Below are 17881 nucleotides of genomic sequence, written 5' to 3' on the forward strand. Positions count from 1 at the left end.
TATGTGCCTATAGTTTTCATTGGGGAGTTTTTTTACGTGGCGGGTCCCAAACCCAGCGCACAACCCTATGCATGGGATATGTGCCTATTAAATGTAATTTAGAAATTATCTAAATAGTAATCATTTAAGATCGGCTATGCGCGCTTATAGCGATGCTTACACCAATAAAAAAGAAGAATCATTTAATATTCAGAATACTTTTTGAACGAATAAAAGCACTTGCCAAGCAACCACGCGTGGTATCTTTAATACTTATCATAGACATTTTCAACAGCAGCGAAACGATACGTTATTTTGAATTTTTATTTTTAAATAAAAAGCAGTTCTGAAACAAATACCACAATTACTTAGCGACCCAGTGGCAGTTAGTATGTTTAAACCACGACTGTAAATGAACTTAGTCAAGTTGCAAACTATAATAAGCTTTAAAATGTCATTGGAGTGAACAGCTGATTGGAAGTAAACATGGCGTATGACTTTTGAAAGGCAAATATTAAAATTTAATAATTGCAATTCAATTGCTCGTAATCGTGTTTAAATAGAAATTGTAGCAATAAATAATAAACAAAAAATAATAATTTAACACACGAAATAAAATATAAAATGGGTAGTGAAGCTTCTGTTAGAAATTAACCTGAAAATATTATTATTTACAAAAATGTGCGCAATTGTGTTTCTATTATTTATAATTTCAATAGAATTTTTACACTAAAGCCGTACACATTAAGCCTCCTAATATACATTTAATTTCTAATTTCTTGCAAATATGTGCTGTAAAATACATTAAAACATTACAAAACTAAAACAAAGTTAAAATTCGTTAGTAGTGAATAATTATTATTGGAGTATGAATTTTCGCAAAGCAGTTTCAAAAATATTAAAGTTACCAAAACAAAAAAAAATAAATAAAAATGTATGTTATGATTTTTCAGTTGTATGCTTGTGTATTTAGTTTGTTTAGAAAGTTTTTAACCAAGTAGCTTGTAGTTGAAATTAAAAAGTTACATTATTTCAGACGTTTAAAAAGTTATTAGTAAAAGTACGTTTACGAAAATATAAAAAAAAATAGAAAATTTATTAAAACAATACATATATACATATTTTGCATTACTGAAAACGAACCTTCTATCACGCTAAAAATTATGCTAACTACTCTACTATTCTAAAGCTGTTTACTATTTTCACTTATATAATTAGCATATTATGTTTTTTTTTTCAAATTACCACCTAGTTTATTACAAAATAGTTAAATTTTCGAATACGCATTGTTGAATATATGATTTGTACAAGTTATTATTGGCCAACACATTAGAAACAGACTTATTGTCGCATGCCGAGTTAATTAGTTACAAGTTAAGAAGTTAAAAAAAATGTATAAGTACATAAGCCGAAAAAATCGTAAACTACATTAATAGTAATATTATTTTCTATAGCATTCTTTGAATTACTATCACGTTTATAACTATGGTATTACTGAAATTGTACCACTTGAGCTTCAACAATAGCATCCGCTTCCTAACTAACACAAACATTACGTTCACAACGTGATGGAATTAAATGTGTGTATACAAACATTAGGCGACAATTGAAACTAGACAAAGTGGCAAGTTGAAACTTAGCAGGCAATTAAGCATATATTAAGATATTTGTTACTACAAGTTGGATGTAATTTTTATGAAAAGCGTTTGATGTTGTGATATCGTTAAACATTTGTTATAAGTTAAACTTATTTGTAATATTTGTCGTACATGGATAAATTCTAAGGGATACAAAAACAGAACGGAAAAGGTTACAAAAAAAAAAAAGAGTTTGATAATCGTTTATTGTTATTTATATTTAAAAAAAATAATAATTTTCAAGATGTTGCAATAAAAAATTAAAAATATATATATAATATAGCAAAGGAAAATTTTCATATTTTGATGAACAAAAATTTACTTACAACTTAATACGGCATCTTCGATGAAAAACAACATGGAAACACAAGCAAACTTATTTTAGCAAATTCAAAGTTAATATAAAGAAAACTTATTTATTTAAACAGCTTTAACGTTAATAAAATAATTAAACAAATACCGCGAAAACCTTAAAAATATTATTTTATGAATGTTTTTAAATTTGAGCTTCAAGTCTAAAAAATACCGCGAAATTACTTAAATATATACCTTTATGAAAGTCTTTAATTTAATTTAAATTCAAGACTCGAGTGTAAAAAATAATTCTCGCAACAAATTAATTATTACATACTTGTCTTAAACCAGCTTTCAATTGTCGCTTAGTGTATGCATACTACATAACTAAAACAATTTACACACTCACTGCGTTCTAGACTCACCGTTCAATCACTTCCAACGCCCCCTAGTATGCTACGCTGGCTGCTTATTTTTGTCACCTGGTAGCAGTTTCAATACATAAGTAAATAAATCACAACAACAACACAGCTCACTATTATTAGTATCATAAATGACTATAAGACTTAAGCTGTTTGTTGTTATATTTGAGTTTAATTTCTGTTGTTAGCCTTAGTCGCCACCAAAGCATACAGTTATAGCTTACCCAATAGCTTAAGACAATTTCTTGGTATATTTTTGATTTTAGACCATCTCACAAGTGCTAATTAGAATTGAATTATACCTGTACTATGCTAAAAAAGGAAAACAATGAAATCCAACAAATAATCATATACAGTTTTTTTTTTTGGAATTTTAAACCCTAGCTTGCGTTTTGTTTATTTTCTATATAATTAAAATGATAACACGCATTTGGAGTATGAAATAATCATAGAATTTTTCTTAATTTTTTTTTTATAAATTTTCTACGTTTTTAGCGTTTTTAGATCTTTTTTCATTTTTCTAAATTATTATTTTTCTAAATTATTTTTTTTTAATATTTTTTTTTTAATATTTTTTTTTAATATTTTTGTTTCTAAATTTTGTTTATTTACGACCTTTTTTGTGTAAATTTTTTAATGTTTTTGCCAACTTTTTTTTCTTCCCTATCAATTTGATTTTTAAATATCACTACGCTAAAAGACATACATACTCGTACATATATATTAACAAAACGCTTTGCTCATGCACGGTATTAGTACAAGCGCGCCTACTGGCTGCGAAAATACCGCAAGCTGCCGGCAAATGGCTACGTTAGTGCGTGTTCGCCTACAAGTACATAATTTTGTGCCCTAAAATATTATTTTACAAAATTCTCGAGTTGTTAATATTGGCCTGTTGATCTGTTTTTTTCATTTCTTTAAGCTTTCTTTCATTTGCGCTTTTTATTTAGCATTTGCTTTGCTTTTGATTTAGCTATCCGTCTATGCCATGGCTTTTTATGTATATCTATGTACCGTATTTTAGTTTAATAGTCGCAGCGTCGCTACTTAAGTCTGTACTTAGCTTAAGCTTTTGTAAATGCATTAGCAGCGCGTTGAAACGCTTATAAGTGAATTGGTATGCCAAGCTTAGTTATATTTTTGTAAAGCTTCTGTGCGCATAGCTCGCTAGCAAAAAAAGTAAATTTTTGTTTTGTTTTTATTTTAAGAAATAAATTTTGTTTTTGTTTTTTGGTAGCAACAACTCTAATAAATAGCTAAAAACTGCATGTCCTGTTCTCAAACGAAAATAATCCACAAAATTACACACACACATAACAAATTGTTTCAACAGTGAATAATTAATAATGCAATAAAATGCTAATAAATTGATTTAGTATTATTATTTTTGTTTGCATATTGAAAACAATTTAAAATGTTTTAAACATATTGTTACCGTTATTGCAGTTTTTCGTGCGGCTGGATCACATACGAAAGTGCTTCACGCAGATGGGCGGCATTTTCGTGCTGGAAGAGTACAGTAAGTATATTTTTTATACATTATACGAGTATTCAATTTAAATTGAAAACGGGGAAAATTTTTAATAGTTTCAATGTGGTTGATTTTGAAAATTAGAAAGAAGAAAAAAAAGTAAAGAAAAATTAGAAGAATTTTAATCAAAATCAGTATTTCGGTTCCCGAAATATGTGATTTCATCAAACAGTGGGCGGTACCACGCTCTTTGTCCAATTATCACACTGGCTACCATTAAACCTTCTCATACCATCCCGGAGATACAATTAAATGTCTCGCTTTTAGTAGTTTTAAACAGTACTGTTATATGACAGGACTCCCGGTCCTGATGGAGGTTTTGGTGTTGCTCAACGTCAGTTTACACAGCCGTATTAGCTTTGCGCGAAACCAAGTTCAGACACAGTGGCATAGAGTTCTTTCCGTGCTGTAGTAGTCGGCTTTAAAATCGACGAAGAGGTGGTGTGTGTTGACTTTCCTTTTACGGGTCTTTTCCAAGATTTGCCACATTCTGGTCGATGGTAAATTTTCCACGGCTAAAGTAACACTGACAAGGTCCAATCTCTTCTAAATAAGACCTAATAAGCAATTTTAAGGAGGCTTATCCCACGGTTATTGGCGCAGATTGTGATGATGGTAAACCGACCATATCTTGCAAAGAATTTGAAGCTTGTAACTTATCAGTTCTTCGTCGCCGTACTTGAATAGCTCTGCCGGTAATCCATCGGCCCTTGGGTAATTAGGAAGTCATTTATAGACTAACTGAGTCAGTTATATATGCGTCCGTCAACTTTTTCAAGACGGCTTTAAAAAAGCTTGTGTAATTGCTGCTAGCACGCCGGACGTAGCTTCGAGCTATGTATAATGAAATACAGGTTTTTTAAACACATTTCCACGCTATAGATATTATTGTATTTTATTTGGAATCAATTTACGTGAAACAAATATATACAATATATTTAAAATATGCCGTTATTCCGTAGAGACTAAAACGAAAATATTAACTCTTCATTGCAGATCCTAAAACACGGCATCTTATTCAACGAAAGTATAAATCAACTTTGGTAAGTATGAAATTTATAAAGTTAGTTTCTGTCATCAGTTTGTACAATACTTAAAGCCTCTAAGTTAAGGATATTTATGGACTTGACTTGTATAATATAAAAACTCTGTAAATTCATAAATTTTTTCAACATTTGTCATACCATTTCTCGCAGTTATTTTTGTACACCATACATATACTAATGTATTTTATAGTATGTATAAATGTAATAGCAATATGTAGGGTAAATGTAATCATCAATCTCAGATAAAATAACTTGTAATATACTATATTCCTATACCTGTATAAAAAATTGGTGTTGAAATTACTTCGTTAACTCAAATAATTATCAAACCACTTTTTCCACCCGTTTTTTATACAATCACAACATATGGCTAAAGATTATAATAGTTTTGTATATACTTAGTAGCGATTCACTCGGAAAGGTTTCGTCATGCCAGCAATGACTTTTCTGAAGCATTCCATCTATACTCTAAATACCATGCTGTCTAATATCATCAAACATCGGTTAGCTACCTAATAGCGCTACTAGAGTGTAAGGGGTTTGTTGCTAGTAGCGATGGTCTCGCAAAGATTTCAGTCAGCAATGACTTTTCTGAAAAATCCCATCCTCCAAACTCTAAATACAATATGTCAAATATTATTAGTATCCCTCCAAGCCATCTATCGGCCAAATAACCTGTTAGCTACCTAATAGCACCACCAAAGATTACTGTTAAATTTTCTATGAGTTTCTTAAAATCAAATTGACAATGCCAACTGAAACTCTTGTGTACGTGCGAACGTTCATCTCTTTCTTACGCAAAGGTCTTGTGCGTTGCATTGTCAGTCCGTCAAGTAAGAGCGTTGATGCATTGTCAACAAAGGTTCATTGTCGTTGATCTTTTGAAAGAGAATCACGTTAAATGCCATTAGTGCTAAGTACGCGTCGCGCTATGAAGCTGTGTTCCTTTGCAGAAAGTCGAAGACATTTGTACAGAAGTGGATACAGCGATATAAAGTGGCTAAAAATGTCGATGATTTACCAGAACGTGGTTCGATAGGAAAAGTAAACAACAAAAGATGAAAAAGAATGGGAAAAGAATCTCTTTTTGCGGAATCCTGCTTTAACACTGCGGCAAAGACAAGCAAAATTAATGACAAAGGTTTAGATATATTCTACGAAACTATCCGAACCCTTCTTCATACTCATGATCTGAAATGGCGCAACACAATGAAGAAGCCTCTGTTGACTGAAAAACTTGTGACAAAGCGACTCGCTTGGGAGCATGAGAATATTGATAGAGATTTACTGATGAATGTTTTATATGGGCACGTTCTGTCCTCACGCGAGCCTGGTCAACTTCCGCTTGTTCAGCGGACCGTAAAATATGGAATAAAGGTGCATCTTTGGGGCTGCTTGTCAAAGCAGGGATTCGGCACTCTGTACCGCTTTACTGACAATATAAATGCCGAGAAAATGATAAAAATCTACAAAAAGGCCTTACTGCTATCTGCCAAACGATGGTTCATCAGAAAAAATGAAAATTGGATTCTGCAGGAGGACAACGATCGTAAACACCGCAGTAAGCACTGTACTCAGTGGAAAACTCAATCTGGCATCGTTTCATTTCGCCCGATGCAAACCCTTTTGAAAATGTGTGGGCATACATATATTAAACAGAAACTCCGTGAAAGACGCACATACACTTTGAAGCAGTTGTCTTACGAAATTCGTCGGATCTGAAGATCCTTGCCCCTAGAATACGCCGTCAAATTAAGTAGTAGAAAGCATACCTCGGAGATGCCAGGCAATTATTTACGCCGGTGGTCACTGAACATTATTGGCCAAATTGCATGATTGTTTGTAATGTGAACAAGGTAAATGTGACAGATTCATAAAATATTTTTTTTTATAAATTAACACGACCACGCTCTTACTTGACAGACTGTAGGTTCCACGCCAAATATTTGAAGTATTGGTGTTTTGATAGTTGTGACTTTCTGAGTGGTAGACAACTGTCAAATTTTTAGCAGGTTTTGAGCTTTAGTTAACAGTGCTTAACCATTAACCGGGGTTGCCAATAATAGACTAAATAATTGAATTAGCATTTCAATTAAATTTTTATAATCTATGTAATTATTATTTTGTAAACCAGAAAATCTAAAAAAAAAAAAATTATTTTAAAATTTATAACCAAATACCGGTTTGAAAACTTTAAAAACAAGTTTAACTAGAAGTAACGGATTAAAAAAAAAATAATCTCAAATACCGGGTTCAAAAGAAAAGATAAACAGAACGATTTTAAATGGGCTCACGAAGAGTACTAGGTACATATAAAGTCGCGACTATTCGAAACTCCAATACCGTTCTCAGTAATATATACAAAAAATAATGGGAATTGTAAAATTAAAATTTCGCTGGTTTGGGGAGTTCAATTACTAAAATATTTTTCATTATGTTGATACATAGTACATACAGGCCTCTGAAGGGGGTATTCTGGTCGAGAAGCATGAATTTCAGGTAATTTTTAAAGTGTCGTAAAAAAAGGCAAGTAATATTTTTACTATCAATTTTTTTATTAGAAGAGTACAGAAAAAAATTAAAAACTAAAAAGAGTAAAAAATTTCAAAAATTATGAGCTGACGAAGTGGAGGGTCTCTAAAAATTTCCACGTGACCATACCCATGATTTCAACCCTCCTAGTTATCTAAAACCAAAAAAAAGATTATTAATCTAGAATAATGTCGCAATGGCCGGAACTACGGAAAAGTGGGAAAAAATTTGTTTCACAAAATGGCGACTGCATGAAAAAAATTTTTTTTTGGATCACTTTTTTTGACTATTTCGAATTTTTTAAAAATAATAAAAATAAAAATTTGGGGATGGGACTAGTTCCAACCATAGACAAGCCTATAAAAAAGACTCTATAAAAATTTCAGTCCAGTAGAACCTGAGAAATCGTGGGTATCGTTCCGAAAAAGTCAGTTTTGAGAAAAACGCGTTTAAAGTTTCCCTAATGTCTTTTGTTCGATTAGTTCCGGCCGAACCAGTTTGGATGCCGGGTCAGAAAAATGCCTATATCTCCGAAAATAATTTGAATTTTGAAAAATTCTATTTTATACATATTCTTAACTTTAACTATTTTAAACTTTGAAAATATAAAATAAATTTCGATTTTTTTAAATTTCTAGACCAGAATACCCCTGAAGTATAGTAATACGTGCTTTTATGAGCTTGGCGGTTATTTTTTGTTGAAAAAAATAGAAATGAATTAGTTGGTGAATTCTTGCTCAAAAACAACACTGTAACGACACCCCAACTGCCATATACGCCTGGCATGACATCCCGCGACTTTTTGCCATTTCGAAAGATATAAAAAAATTGAAAAGGCTGTCATTTTATAAGCATAGATGATATTTAAAGCCATCCCAAAAAGAGCTTGAAATGTGTTTCGATATTTTGGAAGTGAATTAAATTGAAATGGGTACTATTTTGAACCCGACAACGTTAATGAATATTTTTTTATCAAAAAACGAAAATTATCACCTCGTACATTCCAAACGCCAAGTAAAAAAAAAAAAACGGGTGAACGGTAAAACTTACACACGAGTTTTAGATATTTTTTTTTAATTGGGGCTTAACAAACTCAGAGAACCTTAACGGAAATCTGTGATAGGACACTCTCGCAATTAATGTCTGATTTTATAGTTAATTGACTTGCTGAATATATTGCAAGTATGTTCAATAACCGCAACCAACTTCACCTGAAACGCAAACAGCATAAAGCCAATGAATGTACTCGTATAATCAAAAATTTCGCTCTTAGAGTATCCTCACATTTTTGATTAATCACTTCCTTGCGAGAGGACCCTTGTTACTTTTATTTTCATGATGAATAATCAACGGTTTAAAACCTTCAAGGTAGTTTTAGTATATTTCTGCTTACAAATAAAACGAAAGGAATGGAATGAGAAATCAGAAAAGGTCTTCAAACCAGTTAACAAGCTAACTACTTACTTATTTAAAACAGGATAGCTATTTTTTTGTATAAAAAAAATTATTTTAAAATTATATTTCGAAAACAGTTTATATGTAGTATATGTAATTTAAAAATATTAAAAATTAATATATTTTATTTTCCACCTTTTATTGTTTATTGTGTATCTTTCTTTCATATATTTATATGCATACTCACACCACTGCCACCACCACCACCACCATCACAACCACAACCAACAACACCAATTAACTATACTCGTACATAATCACATCACAATCAATACATTACCGTTATTATAATCGTGTGTGTGTGTGTTTTCTGCATGTGCTTCTACAAACATATGTAACTCATTGCGCTCTTTGAAAATGTTGCATTAAATTTCGCTACACAAACTTACATATCTTCACATTTTCAACGAACAACAAAAAATTCCTTGAACGTCGTCATAAAAAAAACAACAACATGGAATAAAAGGTGCCAGTTGAGCAAATACTTATTTATTTCACACGTATACTCTCGATCGCTTACGAATTGCACCTCCAAAAATTGCAAACCGGCGCTGTAGTATTATTTGAAGAGCCCCTGATAGGTACTGAGGCGATTGAAGTGGTAGATGATCCGCAGTTGGAAGTAATTGAGCTGGTCGATATTGTTGAGCAGGTAAAAACTGTCGAGCTGACTACAGCCGCTGAGCAGATGGAAGCTACAAAAACGGTTGAAGCTGCCAAGCCGGTTGAAACCAATGAGCAAACAAAAGCTACTGAGCAGGTGAAAGCTACTGAGCACGTGAAAGTTACTGAGCAGGTGAACGCTGCTAAGCAGGCGAAAACGAAAGTGCAGGTTATAGTTACAGAGCACGTAGATGTTACTGAGCTAGTGGAAGTTATAGAGCAGGTGAAAGCTATTGAGCTAAATAAAGATACTGAGCCAGTCGAAGCTACTAACCAACTAACAGAAAACGATAAGATAGCTATCAAACCGATAGAAGTCGATGAACAAACAAAAGCAGTTGAGCGCGTGCAAATTACAGAGCAGGTGGAAGTTACTGAAGCGGCAGAAGCCATTGAGGAGGTGAAAGAAATTAAGTTAGCCACAGCTACTGCGCAGGAGAAACCCATTAAATCGACGAAAGCTGCTAAAGTAATGGAAGTTGACGAGCAAACAGAAGCAACTGAGCAGTCGAAAGCCATTGAGCAAGAGAAAGCTACTGAGCAGAAGGAAGTTAATTTGCAGGCGAAAATTACTGAGCAATCAGAAGTTATTGAAGAGCAGAAAGCTGCTGGGTTAGTGAAGGCAACGCAGCCAGCGAAAGATACTGAACAAGTGAATGCTCCCGAGTTGGTGAAATCTGCTGAGCAGACGAAAGCTAATGAACAAGCGAAAGCACCCGAGCAAGTGAAAGCTTCCATGCAGGAGAAAGCTCTTGAGCAGAAGAAAGCTGCCGAGCAGGCAAAAGCTCCCGAGCAGGCAAAAGCTCCCGAGCAGGCAAAAGCACTCGAGCAGGCGAAAGCTCCCGAGCAGGCAAAAGCACCCGAGCAGGCAAAAGCAACCGAGCAGGCAAAAGCTCCCGAGCAGGCGAAAGCTCCCGATCAGGCAAAAGCCCCCGAGCAGACGAAAGCTGCTAAAAAGACGAAAGTCCCTGAATAGTCAAAAGCTCCCGAGCAAACGAAAAACTATTACTCATGCGAAATCAATTAAACGGTTTCCAGCTGCCGAGTCTGTGGAAGCTATTAAACATTTGGAAACTACGCAGCAAGGCGAATACTAAAAGCAAAGCCTGTTGTACTACGTTCTTCGTCAGGAATTAGTAGGAATTAAACTTAAAAAAATTTTTGCACTGTGATACATCTGAAAGGCAACTAGTTTAAGATATTTGCAGTCTACATTTTATGTCAATTCTTGAAATAACACGTACATCAATATATATTTATTATAAACAATTATGTAAAAATGAAAAATGCTGCCACATTTTGTGCCGCGTTTATTTTATTTACAATTATACAATCCACACACTGAAAACAAAATCTTAATTATTTCAATATTACATGTATATTAAGCCTTGCCGCCTTTTAATGCCAAGCAAAAATATAAAACAATCACAAAAAATGTCTTATAAATTTTTATGCTCTAAAATATTTTTAAAAACTATTTAAAATAAAGTAGAAAAGTGAATTAATGGAAATCAAAAAGTGTGAAAAATATTATGTATAATTAAATAGTCTGCTTGCCTTGTGTATAGCTTTTATATTACTATTGTGTCATTATTAAATAAATGCTATTCAAAATTGTTTCTAAAACACAAGAAAGCTAAAAATGTGTTTCCTTATATAAATTTGTACATACACATGTGTTTGTGCACACGTATCTTTGTACATATGGGTACATATGTTTGTAAATATATATAATTTTCGAGAGTTTCATTTGCATTTCTACTGTGGAAATTTTGAAAGTATATACCAGGGAGTTCAATTCAGAACTAGTTTGACGCTGAGCATTATATTTTGTTTTATTCTATAATTAATATAAAAGTAATAAAAAATATAAATTTTTACAAAAAAACTAATTTTGTTATTATATTATACTATAGTAGCGCATTTGATGTGCCTTTCTGATGAGCTATTAAATATTTTTCTTATTTTTTGGCGGAGACGCCGCTTAAGCAGTTATAGCCGAACCGAAATAAACCACGAAGCAATATTCTCGATATACAATATTACGATGTTATGATATTTAACTTTATGATGATGTAATGATATTCAATTTTAATATTGATTTTGATATTACTTTTGAGAATACGCCAACACTGCTGTTTTAATGTTAAATTGACATGTTTCGACGTCCGTACAGATATTGCTCTTAAGGGGGTATTATACTCTAGAATTCAAATTTTGGGCAGTTTTTTGAATTTTATTTAAAAAAAAAAAAAAAAATATATTTTTACTATCCATTTTTTTATAGTGTTTTTATTGATATCTTAAGAATACATATAAAGGATAAAGGATTATATTAAGAAGGTTCACACAAAATTTCAATTAAATCGGTTGTATAGAACTTGAGATAATGCCGGTACCGTGTGAAAAAGAGTAGTTTCGAGAAAAATGCGTTTAAGAAAGTGAGTCTACCTACCTACCGGGCTAGGTACTGCGTCACTAAAGTAACTGTAGCTCTTAAGATAATTTTAATTTTTAAAAATTCCCCTGGAGGATATGTTCTTAAGGGTCTAAACTTTAAATATATGAAAAAAAATCGAATTTTTCAAAATTCTAGAGTAGAATACCCCCTAAAGTTTGTATTTCATATCTGGTAGATACAGATTACAGCATGTTGTATCTTTCAGTCTCAGTAGTCCCTTTCTATCCGATTACAGTTCTTATTTCCTCTTTTTAGTTTTTTCAGAAAGAGTTCACTTTACCGACGTTTACATTAGGTTAGGTTCGTCTGGTAGTCTCCTGACCCACGCATAGCCCAGTTTTGATACTTAGCGATGATATTGACTCTCTAAAAGTTCCCATCCATCTACATCAGCTAAACTTCATTATGTTTTCATTCTTCTTCCTCTTCCTCTTCTTCTTTTCTTTACATTACTTATACTCGTAGTGTCGATGTTCAAGTAATATAATCGTCAGTGGATGACTTTTTCATGTTTTTATATGTATTTTTTTAATATTGTGACTTTCTTTTTTTAAGTTCCTTTTGTGACTTACTTTAAGATAGTAGTCTGTCGTACCGCATACAGAAAATATAACGGTACTATCAGCAAATTCGCTGATGTGTTACTCTAAAGTCTGTTGTTACAAAACTGCTGTGAAAGACGAGTACAGTAGTGAGAACAGTAGTAGCATCTAGTGGTTTCACAACAATTTACTGCTGAAATCTTATAAACGATTTTAAAAATGTCAGTTTTGAAAGTTTTTCTTCCAAAATAATTTTTGAGGACTTACTACATTTGCTATCCAGTGAAACCCTTAGATTATGTACATTTCGAGAATAATATTAAGATTTCAAAATTATTGAATCCTCCTCAACAGAGCATGGCTAATGAATTGTATGCCCATAGATCTACCTAGAAACAACCAAATATACCAATATCTTCCGAGGCCTAGTTATAACCCGAAATATAGTGAAAATATAAGGAAGATTTGCCAATAATATACATGAACCACTCAGAGACTGAAGTACTTAATAAAGGCGTAGATATGAGAGGAAATAACATACTCAAAAGATCATAATATTCTGTATCTCTCTTTGGCGCCATAGGCCCTCAAAAAAATATTAATAAATTATGTTTCCACTCAGGTTCTACTGTTTGAGTGTTTTTAAGGGGGTATTCTACTCTAGAAATCAAATTTTGGGCAGTTTTTTGAATTTTATTTAAAAAAACCAAAAATATTTTTACTATCCATTTTTTTATGGTGTTTTTATTGATATCTTAAGAATACAGAAAAAAAATTTTACAAAAAAATATTAAAAATTAAAATAATTAGAGGGGGGAGAGACAGGTGTAAAAAAAAATAGCGCATCCTGGTGACATTGATCCTGACTCTCCTGTTGGTCTGAAAAAAAATCAGAAGAATTTCTTAATCAGTAAGGATGCTGTTATAGTCCCTACCTCAGGGAACACGAAAAACATTTTTTTTTAAATGGCGACTGCCTGAAAATAAAAATAATTTTTTAGGTCTTTTTTGAAATTCCCGAATTTTTTAAAATATTAAAAACAACGGATTAAAGTTTATATAAAGAAGGTTCACACAAAATTTAGTAAATCGGTTGTATAGAACTTGAGATAATGCCGGTACCGTGTGGAAAAAAGTAGTTTCGAGAAAAAGGGGTTTAAAAAAGTGAGTCTACCTACCTACTGGGCTAGATACTGCGTCACCAAAGTAACTTTAGCTCTTTAAATAGTTTTAATTTTTAAAAATCCTTTGGAGGATATGTTCTTAAGGGTCTAAACTGTAAATATATGAAAAAAAATAGAATTTTTCAAAATTCTAGAGTAGAATACCCTCTTAAGACAGTAACTTTGAGACTGTTATTGTGATCTTTTGGGTTATGGAGCATATCCAAGAAAAAGTCCTTTTTGAAGAAAAGTAAATAATATCTTTAAGCTTATGTTTTAAATTACCATTTATAATTAAGATAATCCAAACTGTACAATTTAAACTAAGATAAAAGAAAAAATAAAGAATAAGAAATAAAAAATTCTAAAATAAGAAACAATGTCAAGCACTTCATTTTTTTCGGCTCTCTTCACTACAAAAACAGAATTTTCTTATTTCCAAACAGAAATGCAAATGAGCTTAGTTTGTTCAAAATAAATACATGTATTTAATAAGTACCACAAACCGTTATTAAAAATGTTTTCAATTTTCTCACTTCTCCAAGGCTGACCAGATTTGCTATGCGGTTTTGTGCGTTTTCTCTTATGTCGCCGCCGGGCAGGAGCAGAAGAAGAATCCCGTTGTTATCACGCCTCAAATACAGGACATACACGCACAGCAGAAACAACAGCACGCACAACAGCAAAAGCAATTACAACAACAACAACATCAACAGCAGCAGCAGCAACCGCATCCGAGCAGCAGCGGCGCCACAAGTCCACGCGCTTCGATGGCCAAGCAAACAGCAGTGGCAACAACAACACCCAGCAATAAGTCGCCATCATTGGCAACAACACATCTGCCACCACAACAGGGCGCTGGTAAGAATGCCACAATCACCATACGTCACACGATGCCAATGCAAAAGCCGACGGTGACAACGGCCACGGTGCAGCCACAGGCGAAGTTGCCGCATGCCGCATACGCCTCGCCAGCCACAATCACCGCTGCGCCCATGCAAACAGCAAGCGCGACGGGCGGCACAATGCAACAACAACATCACCCACAAGCGAACTATCAACAAGTGTCACCCGTTTCTCCATTACAACAACATGCACATCAATATGCACAACAACACCAACAAACGCCACCAACACACCATGTGCCCAGCCACAGTCCAGTTAGCCGCACCAGCAGCAGTGGCAGCACAACTGGCCCCTTACCACAATTGCCGCCGCGCGTACCCTCACAAACCTCCACCGAGAGTCTGCACGCCTCACCACCAATTGGCAAAACGCGCGGCTTACCTGCCGGACCACCGCCCGCCATACCGCCACGCAGCGGCGTCATGGCACGCGCTGGTTCCTTGCAAGTACATTCCTCCGCAGCGGCGGCGGCAACGTCCTCAGCCGCTAGCAACGCTTTAACGGGCGCACGTAACTTTGTGCGCCAAATTTCAGCAAGTTCTACGCCACCACAGTACACACCGCAGGCACCGCCGCCCTTCGTAATACCCAAGCGGCGCACCTCGTTGTCGCGCGCCTCCTCGGTTGCGTGTACGGGTGCGGCAGGTGCACCCCAAACGAGTTCAGTGGGCGCTATGGGCGGTCAACGACCCTCATATGGCAGTGTGAACATGGGCATGTCTCAGCAACAACAACCGCTGCATACTACTTACCAGTCACAACAGTCACCACAACAACAGCAGCAGCAACAATCGCCAGGTGCCAGCGGCGCCAACAAACACTGACGAAGGAGCTCATTCTTTCGTTTTAGCGGCAGCAGTGGTGGCGGTGGCGGTCATGCGGGTGTTGAGCCGCAGCCACGTGAGGTCTGCCGCACCATTTGTATTCCATGGCTCTGAAAAAGTGACACAGAACGGGTAACTAATGCCAGCAAGCACTGGCTGCTAAACTTTTCCGCTACATAGATGAGCTTTTTTATTGACATACACAAATCGATGAGGCTACCCTGCAGGAAAAATTTCACTAGTTCCAAGTCAATGATTGTATAGGCTAATGGTCTTTCGTGATTTGCGAAGGACAAATTTCAAATTAAGTTAAGTTCAAAAAGTTTTAAAATTTTTAAAATTTTTACACAATTATTAAGTATGTCTGACAAGATTCAGCATGATGCAGAAATATCGCTATATAGGCGCTTGTACCATAGTGTGGTTTTGAAAAAAATCGTTTTTAATTATTTTTAAACTATTCTATTCTGAAACCTGATCTTATAAACCTTTCCAAATAAAAGAAAAACTAATAGCAAAATGTAGATTCTAGGCAATTGACAAACTCTTGGAAATATCGCTTGACATATACAGTACTGAAAAATTTACATATGTTCTTGAAATACCTTCAACTTCTTTGCAAATTCAGTAGTAGTCAAATCTCCTGACTAAAGGTTCAAAGTATGTTATAAGCAGTTTTTAAAGTTTATGTGAGCGAAGTTCCACCATTCTGCTGTCAAAAATTGGTTGAATTACTGTATATATCTTAGTTTTAAAAAGGATTCAGTTTGTTCCATTCTGGAGACCAAAAACGTCATAAAAATATTGATATATGTGACCTGGTCTACGGAAGATTATCTCTTTCAAATATTGGTCGCGGCTACATCTCAGATGGTCCATCATTTGAGTCCAATTTTCGATGTCTCTTTCGAGCATTTCGACTAGAAACATGTGTAATTATTTGCTCCTGACCTGAATAGACTCATATACTTTAGACTTTACATATCCCCACAGGAAAAAGTTTAACAGTATGATATCACAGGATCTTGGTGGCCAATTGATCGGCCTAAAATGTGAAATAATCTGCTCACCGAAGTGTGCTCTCAATAAATCCATTTACTGATGCGATGTGTGTGCGAAGTGGCGCCTTCTTTTTGAAACCAAATGTCGCCGAGATTACGAGCTTCAATCTCAGACATCAAATAGTCGGCTATCATGGTGCGATGACAGTCGCCATTGACGGTTACGTTCTCACCGCCATCATTTTTGAAGAAACATGGGCTGTTGATTCCACCGGCTCACAAACCATACCAACCGTTGGTTTTTTGTAGATGAAATGGCAACACTTGAATCTCCTCGGGTTGGTCTTCGTGGTCTGTGGTTTATTCGATCGAATACGTATATTATACAAAAATGAATGTTGCGTCTCAAGTTGGATGATGGTGTTGCGAATAGTACGCTCAGTAGGCCGATTACGTTGACCATAAGTAGAGCGAAGAACGCGAAACACATTCCATACAGAACGTGAATTTTCGAGCTAAAGTTGAACGATTTGTAAACATTGTTGAGGCGTAACTCTTTCATGATGAAATGCCGAACAATACTGAACGAAAACAACAATGAAAGTCTGAAACGATTCATGCGTGATCTGTCAAAAAATGGCTATTGAAAAAAGTATCTCTACTTGGAACACTAGTTTTGAGTAAAAACACAGCATCTGTAAAAAATGTTTCAACTTTACTTGACAGAAACTTGAACATAAAAAAATCATGATTTTCAAAGTAATGACTATTTGTGTTGATCAAGTCCGCAGCTTTCTGATTTATCTAAAATCAGTCGGAAAAAAAAACAAAAAAATAGTTTTATTAAGAGATCATCTAATGCCAGATCGAACCTTTTTGAATTTAACAAAATGGCGGTTTCATGAAATGTTTTCCAAATTTCCGGGAAAAAATAATTGTTAATTGTTCATAACAAAACTTTGGATAAGACTCTAGTTTTTTTTGTTATCAAAAGACTGTGTATATTTTTTTGAAATATGACGAGCGGTTTTCGAGGTGCAGTGGTTCAAAAAATATAGTTTTTGAAAAAACGTATTTTAAGTTTTACACTTACTAGTCGTTTGGGGCTGTTGCAAGACACCTTCTATCAAACGTTCTAGAGCGCCCGAGAACTTCTTGCTAATTACTGAATAACCGAAAAGTTTTTGTCGGATATACTTCAGTGCGTATTCAGAGAATATTTCAAAGATTTCAAACTTTAAGAAAATGCAAGAAAAATTAATATTTGATTAGCCCTAACCCCTCAAATATGTATTATACAATGGTAATATGTACTTGCTTCCAAAAGTAGTCTCACTAAATTAGTAGTCAGCTAAATATCAACCGATATTTGAAAACGTTTAAAGTATTTAACTTAACAGATATAAATTTCTAAATTCTTCAAAT

General features: G+C 34.3%; 1 protein-coding gene across 14 annotated transcripts in view; it reads left to right on the forward strand.

Moving 5' to 3' along the window:
• LOC105234086 (MAP kinase-activating death domain protein) overlaps window positions 1-16039 on the forward strand; it is a 79266-nt gene extending 63227 nt beyond the window's left edge. For 3 of the 14 annotated variants that reach the window (XM_049456728.1, XM_049456731.1, XM_011216330.4), the window contains 3 exons: window positions 3779-3851; window positions 4860-4906; window positions 14271-16033. In XM_049456728.1, the coding sequence (XP_049312685.1) occupies window positions 3779-3851; window positions 4860-4906; window positions 14271-15455 (1305 nt within the window). In that variant the 3' untranslated portion in view covers window positions 15456-16033. Of the gene's footprint in view, window positions 1-3778; window positions 3852-4859; window positions 4907-9362; window positions 10796-14270 lie in introns of those variants that run through there. The other 11 variants (XM_049456730.1, XM_049456732.1, XM_029548440.2 and 8 more) reach the window with 7 other exon arrangements.
• The last annotated feature ends 1842 nt before the right edge of the window (window positions 16040-17881 follow it).

This window comes from Bactrocera dorsalis, chromosome 4 (assembly GCF_023373825.1).
Source record: "Bactrocera dorsalis isolate Fly_Bdor chromosome 4, ASM2337382v1, whole genome shotgun sequence".
Taxonomy (NCBI): Eukaryota; Metazoa; Arthropoda; class Insecta; order Diptera; family Tephritidae; genus Bactrocera; species Bactrocera dorsalis.